Source organism: Periplaneta americana, chromosome 2 (genome assembly GCF_040183065.1).
Source record: "Periplaneta americana isolate PAMFEO1 chromosome 2, P.americana_PAMFEO1_priV1, whole genome shotgun sequence".
NCBI classification, from domain to species: Eukaryota; Metazoa; Arthropoda; class Insecta; order Blattodea; family Blattidae; genus Periplaneta; species Periplaneta americana.
This window is the reverse complement of record NC_091118.1, coordinates 200,162,576-200,173,454: the sequence shown is the minus strand read 5'-3', so window position 1 is coordinate 200,173,454 and position 10,879 is coordinate 200,162,576. Positions and strand designations below refer to the sequence as shown.

Sequence of the window (10,879 nt, the reverse complement as noted above, 5' to 3'; positions counted from 1 at the left end):
TGTAGGATTAATTTTTTTGTGAATAAAACACAAATTAATTACTGCCAATTTTCTTCTTTTTTTTTTCTCTCTCTCTCTCTCCTAAAATTAGGGTGCACAGATTATTCAATGGCTCGGAGTATTCATGTATATATGGTACTTATCAACAAAATAAGGAGAGATCAATCAATCATGAAGTACGAAAGGGTTGCCACGTCTATCACCAATATTTAACTTCTCTTTAAATTAAATAAACTCAAAATAGAACAAGAAAAAAAAAAGGCATCACAATAACAAACATGAGAAAAATAAACGTCCGGTTCTCCTTTTTTTTTTTTTTGCAGATGAGAACGTTTTAATCACCAATTCAGATGACATTCCACAAAAGGAAATATTCAACTATAAAATTTAGAAAGTTTTGAACTCAAAATTTAGCAGGAAATGTTGAAAGCTTTGTTGTTAGTACAAGAGGACAAAACAGAAAATCACACACATTAAAAATCCGATTGATTTTATAACTTGAATTCTTGACACTCCCAAACTGCTTGATTGAAATGTGGTATTAGCCACAAACAAAAGAAACAACTTTGTGCTCACCGATGCACCATACTTGTCCCTCATGTTTATGTGCAGCTCTCGGAAGCGCTTGTAGCGACGTAGAAGGGACCACCGCTCCCCACCCATGTCTACGCGCACCTCGTACTCGTAATGGGTGGAGGAGCCTGCACCTCGCAGCACATAGCTAGGAATCTGCACCCAGTGCACCACCAGGTGGCTGTTGGAGGGTGAGGCAAGGCTGAGGCTCACACCTGAAGAACTCTCCATGTCTTGACTCTGCAACCAGACAAATTAAAATGTCACTTTTAAACTCCTCTACATTTAGATAGGGAAAAGGACGACTTTAAAGAACTGTTTCAGGATGGGATAACTGACATCAGTATCATATTGCCAAATTACCATAAAAATAATGTAATTAATTCCCGCTTTTAAGGAAATCGATTTAAGGAAAATCCTGCTCTTAAGGAATATTTTTCAAGTGGATTTTGTGATAATGAAGTTCAAAATATCGACTCGACTTTCAATAATCAATAGTACCAGCATATTCGATAGCGAATCTCAGTCGATAGTAATGCAGCACCACATGGCGGCATTATTCTTTATGGTCTAGCTTTGCATTGCTTTCACAGAGTTTTTGTTTAGCTTGCTTTGTTCTCGCAAGTTGCGTGGATCCTGTTTCCAAGGTGTTTTTTTTATTTTAACTTATGCTCTTTATGTATCGTTATAAATGTCAAAAAGGCATGGTTTGTATATATGTATTTGTATGTATGTATTTATTCACACTGCAAATGGGTGTATACCCGGTGGCAGTGATAACTAATTACACTCAATAATGACAATAATAAACACAACTAATAAAAAATAATTAATAATAATAATAAAATAATAATAATAATAATAATAATAATAATAACAAGGAGCATCCTAAATTAAATGAAGCATGGTCACTTAAAATAACATTTAAAGTAAATCTAATTTGTATCTTAACCCTAAGTTCGAACTAAAACCCACGAGTGTGACAGGTTCATACCTGCACAAGTACCTTTCGGCACTACACTTATTTCGCTGTCAACTCACTCACTGCACTGATTCTACCTGATTTCACTAACACTTCTAACCATTTCGCTGTTCAAATACTTTGCACAGCCACTTCACTGACACAAACACACTTCACTTACACAATAGACTTCACTAACACTACACACTTCACTGACACAACACACTTCCTCACTGATAGAACACTTCAAATAACAAGATATCAATTACACCCTTTAAGTAGTGTGTATAATATACTACCGTCTATTAGTACAGTCCTTAAGCCTATTTTTAAATACATTTTTGGTTATTGGTAAAGACTTGCTTTGCATTGGTTTGCTATCTACTTCATTGCGGGGAATAATGAAGAAGAAAGAAGAAATTTTCAATGCAGAGTTTCAGTGTGGTTTGGGTTCAACCAAATGGAAAAAAAACATTTGTGCCTCACCATTTGGAGCGTTAGAAAATATTATAATGAAATGTATTGTAAATAATTGTAGGCCTAATTAAATAATTATAATGTTTGGTTATATAACACAGATATTAGTACTAGTTACTTTACAAATTATGATGGTGAAATAGAGGCTATACACATTGCTCTCCGACAATTATTAAATCTTACCTTAAATAAATATAACAAGACAGTAATTCTTTCAGATTCTAAAGCTGCAATTCAGGGAATATGTTCAAATGCTACAAAGAAGTGAACAAAAATAAGAGAATGCTACAAAATGTTAACATAAGTCTAAAAAGTTAATAAGATTGTCCGTCTCCAATGGATTCCAGCACACTGTGGAGTCATGGGGAATGAAACCGCAGACACACTTGCCAAGAAAGGCACAACAATAAAACAAAAATCTAAATTTAATTTCTCATATTCCTCAATAAAACGCTTGATCACTACAAAATGTTCTCATTCATACCTACAAGAAATAGAATCAAATGCTAAAGACAAAAAATGGATTACACTATTTTCCAACCCAGATATAATCCCCCAGAGACCAAGGAAAACAGCAGTTGCAGCCTTCAGACTATTGACAAATCATGACTGTCTAGCAAGTCATCTCTACAGAATAGGCATCTCAGCTTCACCAATATGTGTCCTGTGTAACGATCCAGCAGAAATGAATGCAGACCACTTGAAGATCTGTGAAGCATTAAGATCAGAAGAAACTACAGTTCAAAAGTATTGGAAAGCACGACTGCTAATGGCTTCATTGCCAAATGCAAGGCACTAGACAACAACAACTTTAGCCTTTTCTTCCCATTTCATGTAAACCCCCTTTTAAGGAAAAATAAGTAGGCCTAATCCCTCAGAGATTCGTAAAAAAAAAGGGGTTTTACTGTATGTAAATTTAATCTCGGGTGGCATGACACTTTTCTGTTACTCCACACTATTAAAACATGGGTACAGCACTTTGAAAAAAAAAACTGGTTTGACATTGAAAGAAAGTCATTGGAAAAACACAGCATGTCTCAACAACAGTAATATTTTATTCAATGATGCTTTCAACTGCAGACTTTATTCAGCATCGAAATTCGAGAAATGGCCGATAAACATAAAACGGAGTCAATTGTTTGAAGTAGCCAGACACAACAGCCCAACAGAGTCGGTGATTCTTCAGGTCATATCTATTTGCCTTGATGATGAACCTGTATCTAGTTCAGGGCGGAGAACTCGTGTTGTAAACAGGGCACTAAGCATGAGTACATGCATACAACAGCAACTAAGACAGCGGGAGAAGCTAAGCTCTCTGAAAGAGGCTGTTCTCCATCACTGATCTAGTTGTTCCAAAATGTTTAAGATGTAACTTCCAGGACACGGTGTTAATACCCAAAAGTCTAATGATTTATTGCAATTTTAAGGACCAGTAATTAGCCTTATTTCTTTTCTTCTGGGTGGGAGGGAACTAAGACAAAATATACTTTCAAGATTGAGTCCAATATTTTTGTAATTGTATACTACTATATTACTTCATTATTTTCAAATTTCAATACAATTTCGTACAATTATACTTACAGAAACAGATGTGTAGAAGGCAGGACTCACAGGTGACAGCAGTCCATCCCTAGAGGCAGAAAAGTATCACTTTTAATTCCTACATAATCAACCTCATGACAAATAAAATTAAAAATCACTATAATTTATACAAAAGTATGTATATGTATAATGTACTCGATATAACAATAAAGTTATTTTCTATCTTGCTTCCCAATATTTTGATATTAGATCATGATGTGTCTTAAGAACTTCACAGATTTCTATGTGATATATGTCCACCTGCAGAAATTTGAGTGTTCTTTACTGGGAGGCAAAAAGCAAAATGGGTTAAATGATCCCAAAAGCGGCCATTGGAAAACAACAACATGTCCATCTCTACTTCCTGATGGCATAGGAGACAGTTTGGTGTGGTTCTTATTCCAAACCTGTAGTAGAGATATTTGCTTAAGCAATTATGTCCAGTGATCAACCTAAACATGGCTACAGCTGATTTACGAGATGCTTCAGGTATCAATTCAGGATCCTTGAGTATTTTCCTCGAATTATAACTGAAGACCTTCCCAGAAAAAGGATGAAACATCAAATTCTTAAAATATGTGATGTAGGTGAATAATAGTACATTATGCAACGAGCCTATAATGATAGTAATTAAAACGCGAGTATGTTTGTTTATGAAACGAGCGCAAGCAAGTTTCATAATTTTCATACGAGCGTCTTAATTACCATTATAGGCAAGTTTCATACGAATTTTTATGCTCGACCATATTTCTAACTTGAAATTATTCAGAAGTATTCATTTTATTCGTATCTAACTGAAGAGTGGAAGTGACCTTGTGCATCGCTCGTAAATTGTGAGATGTGCGCAGACGCGAAAGTATTGATTTTTTCCGAGGAACAATAATGTCATTGACCTTGTTATAATCTACAGAATAACATGAACTAATTTTGATATAACCTGGAAATTGATTTAGAATTGAAAAACGAGATGACAAATTGAATTTATTTGAATATTATTTACAGTTAACAGAACAGTAACAGAACATAACCTTCTGCGACAGTATTGGATTTCCAGCCTCTGTGACGTTTCCCTTGTCTTTCGATTGCATATCCGAGAATAATCGAAAACCTGAACTTTAATGAATAGGTGTACTTTAATGACATGCATTAAAGGACTGCTACCAGGTGTATAATTACTACATTTCGGCATGGTCGAGCATAAAATAATTTTAAAGCATTTATTTATAACAATAAATTATTGCCTTCAATGGCTGAATAAACTTGTATCCTTGTTTAGTCAAATGGTTGTGATAGTAAATATAAGCCTAATGAAATATGCGCCTGAAATTATTTTCCTTTCTCCTAAAACATGAATTACACTTTTGTTGGTTACATTCTTATTCCAGGAAGGTCTTCAATTATCATTTTCATGGATTAACTTAAAATTGTAATTACTGGCGATTTTCTTTTTTTTTTTATGATTCGTTTTACAGACATATGGAAACTTATGGGTTATTTGATGACAAGAATAAGAGAGATGAGCATAGTGATGTGGTAAAGGATTTTAGGATCGAAAACAGTCACAATATTACTTATCCATGAGACATACTCATGAGCTCGGTACAGGGAATGTTGTTTTGCAATTTATAAGACAGAGATGCAAGCGGTCACGAACACACACACATAATCCACATGTACATATACACACACCCAACATGAACTCTGCTTCATTCACAAACTTTGCTAACTTCATTAGATTATTATGATGTACCGAAGTACAAATGATATTTCCGTACAGAAATTCTGCGTTATCATATGATGAAGGATGGAGAGAACAAAGAAAAATTCTCTTCGGCACTGGGACTCGAACCCAGGTTTTCAGCTCTACGTGCTGACACTTCATCCACTAAGCCACAACGGATTCCAGTTTCGATGCCGGATCAAATCCCCTCAGTTTAAGTTCTACCTCTCAGTCCTCTCAGTTTTCTCTTTGATGGCCCGGTGCCAGAGAGAATTTTTCTCTGTTTTATCCATCCTTCATCATACGATAATGCAGAATTCCTGCACAGAAATATCATTTATACTTTGGTACAACATAATAATATGATATGCGTAAGTAATCACTTCGTGATTCAAGACTGTGCCCATTCTGTCGAATCCCGGCCACTGTCACATATTCTGTGACACAGGACATAAGGGTATGCCATCGAAGGGAAAACTGAGAGAACTGAGAGGTAGAACTTAAACTGAGAGGATTCGATCCAGCATCGGGACTGGAATCCAGTATGGCTTAGTGAATAAAGCGTCAGCACATAGAGCTGAAAACCTGAGTTCGAGTCCCGGTGCTGGAGAGAATTTTTCTCTGTTCTATCCATCCTTCATCATATAACTTCATTAGATTTTTCGACTTATAACGACTCCAATGAGTAAAATATCTCCTTTTCGTCGTCTTTCAAGTTACTCTATTCTAATTCACTTAACGCCAATTGAATACATCTGACATTTCTTCCTGGATACGTACTGCATAATCCTCTGTCGATGTCTAAGATCCAGTGACTTCCTGCAAACTGGACTGTCGTTATCACTCCGGAACTCTTCGCTGTCCAGCTTCATGGTGTCTCCCAGCAAGTCCGACAAACTATAACAACCAAACAGGATATCAGTATTCCTTACCCACTGTCTCAAGACTGCTAATCAAATTGTAATTCTTATGGCTTCAATTACAATACAGAAGAGTCCTTGATCTCTGTAGTATCCACATGTTTAGAAAAGATGTAACATAAGATTAATAGTGTATTTATAGCTGTTAGCAAAGATGTTAGGATTATGCAGCAGCTTGTGCAATAAACAGTAATAAGAGTTAGCAATACAGTAAAACCCCGATAAGACGCTGTTCAAGGGATCGGGTGTAAACCGCGTATTAACCAGGACAGCATATTAGGCGGGTATACTAATTTTGACTTATATACAGTATCTATTAGCATTTTTCTTTATTGAAATATATGATTCATGAAAGGTAATATAGTATTACTCAAAAGACATTTACAATATGTATTGTACTTAATTCTTTCGGAAAAAAGTCATTTATAGTTGTTTGCAGTGTGCATGTTCTCCAAGTCCTCATGCTTACCACACTTCAGTTTCCTGCGATTATATCTTCCCGACGATGTCGCAACTGTAGTGATTGAGTTGCGGTTTTTTATTATCATTCTTAATATCGATGATGGGATTCCTAATGAATCAGAGAGTTGTTTCTGAGTAAGAGTACTGTTCTCATCGTACTTTGTAAGATTTCCAATTTTTCCGACACAGAAAGCGCTTTTTGTTTAACACTCATTGTAATGACATTCACAGACACTTCAATACACTAAAGGACAACAAACTGCCCAGCAAAAATTTCCAGAATTTTATTACGGCCGAGTGAGGAATACTGTTTGAGAGAGAGGGTTAGCAAGAGGGTGGGGTATTGTAACTGTATGTAGACTTTAAGCACGCAGATAAAGAGTCGAATAAGAGAGCGTAACAAGAGGGTGGGGTATACTAAGTTATGAAGTATGAAGGTTTAAATGTACAGGTATAAAGGGTCGAATACCAATACTTTTCAGGTTAATAGCACCAGTGAGTTCAGTGACCAAGATGTTTCATTGCTGTTAAGGCGCATCTCCATTATTAAACATTTAACAACAACATGTTAAATATAACATGTTGAATGAATTTAACATATATATGGACATTTCAAGTCTCAATTGACTTAACATGTTAACTAAGTATGTTGAATTTAACACTTTTAACATGTTGGCGTGTTTTCTGGCAGAAATGGAAAACATGTCAAGTCAATTCATTTGCTCGTGCAGCATCGGTACAGTTCGGCAAAGTTCGTACAGTTTCCATAGCAACAACTGTAAGTTCCGATTTTGTGGCGCGTATCTTGATCATTTTTATACGAGTTAGAAACTTTCTAACTCGTTTTTATACTATCATTGGTCCTTGGTGTTGGCTGTAAGTTGTTCGAAATAATAGAGTGGACGAAAGAAAATACATTAGAATAAAATTAATGCACTGATGGAAAGCCTTGTTTGTGGGATGTGTCTGCAAAAGAATACACGGGCAAAACTAAGAAGGCCGACTGTTTTAGAGAACTGGAATTATTATTTAACTGTTCTCTAGAATACAATAGAGAGTTTTCACGCTCTCATTGTACGCTAAGCGTTAATGCTATGTTGACGTCAGTAATGGTCGTATTTGGTGATGTATGTTAACGTTCGTAAAACTTCGTAAAGAATAATTATACGATGTTACCCACTCCTTTAACATCTATCATGTTGTAGATCCTAGCGCTGTAATTTTTTTAATTGAGATGAAATGGCTGCTCTTAAATTGTGTATTTCTTTGATGTAACAGGAAGTATTTTTGCAGCACTATATTAAAATCGTGTTCTGACATTCTCAGCAAGTTTTTGAATCCACATCAATACTCTATTCAACTTTAAACTCGTTTAGAATGTATCCTGCATAGTGTCTTTTACTAAGATATTGCCACATCCACATTCTCATTTTCTTCCTTTTCAAAGCCTTGTAACAAGCAATAGAGGCAATTACAAAAGTCTTATCATCATCTGAATCCATTCTCCAAGGTTTGAAAATAAAACACTATCTATATTAAAATCTCATAGGCTGTTTATGGTGGACTACGCAAAGAAAGTCAAGTTTAACATGTTTAACAGTGTGGACAAAGTGTTAAATGAAATTACCATTAACATGTTCAATCAACATATTGGGATGTTAACGGTAAACAATTTAACATTTGCTTTGGGAGCATTTAGAACTAGTCCCACCACGAGTATACTTATAGAAGCTGGTGAAGCGCCATTACACATTCGACGAAAACAACTAAGCATTACCTATGCTCTCAAGACAGCTGCCTTTCCAAATTCTAGAATGTATATGTATGTTTTCTCCTCTGCCTTTAATCATAGAGTTCTTCCACAAGTAACACATTCAGTGCCATATTCTGCAAGATTAAAGACATATCTAAGTGAAATAAATATAGAAATCCCTCGGATATCTTCTAGAGAAATACAAACAAATATACCACCTTGGAGGATCAAAGTACCATATGCAAATACAGAATTATGCAAATATCCAAAAGAACAAACGAATAAAAACATTTATCAACTACTGTTCAACGAAATCTGTGGAAAATATCCAAATTACCTTCATATTTATACGGATGGCTCCAAAACTGAAGACGGCACTGCATGTGCAATAGTTTATCCTACTCATATCATGCTGCATACATTACCAACATTTTATACAGTTTACTCTTCTGAACTATATGCAATTAAAAAGGCCTTTGAGAATGTACTAAAACATCCTGATAGCGATCGGTATCTGCTCTTCACAGATTCTCAATCTGCCATAAAAGCCCTACATAACTCATCCTCTAAATCTCCACTGATCAACGAAATTCAACATTATTACACTGAAATCTACAATCAATCAAAGCAAATTATCATAATCTGGATTCCTTCCCACCAGGGTCTGCATGGAAATGAACAAGCCGATATGGCAGCAAAAGAAGCAACTCGTCTTCCTATACAGGATATGGACATAGCCACTTGGAATAGTGATATAGCCACTCATCTTAAAACAAAGTTAAATGATCTATGGTACTCCAACTGGCTTCAAACATCTACTAGCAAACTCTGGGAAGTTAGAACTGCTTTCAGATTATCATATCCAACTAATCATCTATCACGCAGGAATCAAGTTCTCATCAACCGACTACGTATTGGACATACCAAGCTCACACATAGTTATTTATTAAAGAAGAAACCTCCTCCAGTTTGTAACACTTGCAGTGAAATTCTTTCTGTGAAACACATCATCCAGGACTGTCCTCAATACAATCAGTTACGACAACAACTAAAAATCCCCAACGATATAGCAAGATCTCTTGGTGAACCTTCTCACTGCAATAGTGTCATAAAGTTTTTCAAGTTGACTGGATTGTTTGATAAAATTGTGTAATATTCTTTTTTTTTTTTATTTTACGACTTGCTAAATGTTATATATTGTTAAAATTAATTCGTGTCGCGATATGACTTTTGTTATAAGTTAAAGCGACAATAAATAAATAAATAGAAAAAAAAAAAATTTAACATTTAACATGATGTTAAATGTTTAATAGTGGAGACGAGCCTTTACAGTACATTGCTGAAAATTACATCGAAAATATTCCACAAAAACAGCGTATTATGTGGGACTTGAGCGCAACAAACGGGGTATTTTATAAAGGCATTATATATGAAATGTGCAGGGACTGGACAAAAAAAAGCGTATTACACAGGATAGCGTAATAAGCGGGTGCATCTTATCGAGGTTTTACTGTAATTAAATAATTCTTATTGTTGAGTATTCACTATTTTTCCTTTTAATCTGTGTGCTAATAAGAGACTCATGAATGTTGCACACTAACCCGTCATCAGCAGACGTGGACATATCGTCGGACTCCTCGCTGCTGCACCTCACTGGACTGTCCGGCTGCAGTGGCCGCAGAGGGTGCTGCTCCAGAGCCAGCTCTAGACGCACATACTGGCGCTGCAGCTCCTGCAGAACCTGTGGAATACAACCAAATCTTATGATAATCATTATTAATCTATTATAATCATTCTCAAACACCCTATACACGGCCTTACAATTGAATTAATTAATTAACTACTGGAATGAATTAACTATGTGGGAAATAATGAAGTATTTAATGAATACTTAACTTACAAATGGCTTTTAAGGAACCCGAAGGTTCATTGCCGCCCTCACATAAGCCCGCCAGCGGTCCCTATCCTGTGCAAGATTAATCCAGTCTCTATCATCATACCCCACCTAACTCAAATCCATTTTAATATTATCCTCCCATCTACGTCTCGGCCTCCCTAAAGGTCTTTTTCCCTCCGGTCTCCCAACTAACATTCTATATGCATTTCTGGATTCGCCCATATGTGCTACATGCCCTGCCCATCTCAAACGTCTGGATTTAATGATCCTAATTATGTCAGGTGAAGAATAAAATGCGTGCAGTTCTGTGTTGTGTAACTTTCTCCATTCTCCTGTAATTTCATCCCGCTTAGCCCCAAATATTTTCCTAAGCACCTTATTCTCAAACACCCTGAACCTATGTTCCTCTCTCAGAGTGAGAGTCCAAGTTTCACAACCATACAGAAGAACTGGTAATATAACTGTTTTATAAATTCTAACTTTCAGATTTTTGGACAGCAGACTGGATGATAAGAGCTTCTCAACCGAATAATAA

The 10,879-nt window shown here is 35.9% G+C and overlaps 1 protein-coding gene across 3 annotated transcripts in view; it reads right to left on the bottom strand.

The window, feature by feature from the left end:
* Positions 1-10,879, bottom strand: part of Klp98A (kinesin-like protein 98A) — a 150,963-nt gene that overhangs the window by 13,475 nt on the left and 126,609 nt on the right. For all 3 annotated transcript variants that reach the window (XM_069819371.1, XM_069819373.1, XM_069819374.1), the window contains 4 exons: positions 10,049-10,188; positions 6,093-6,209; positions 3,593-3,641; positions 577-813 (listed from right to left, as the gene is read on the bottom strand). In XM_069819371.1, the coding sequence (XP_069675472.1) occupies positions 577-813; positions 3,593-3,641; positions 6,093-6,209; positions 10,049-10,188 (543 nt within the window). The remainder of the gene's footprint in view (positions 1-576; positions 814-3,592; positions 3,642-6,092; positions 6,210-10,048; positions 10,189-10,879) is intronic.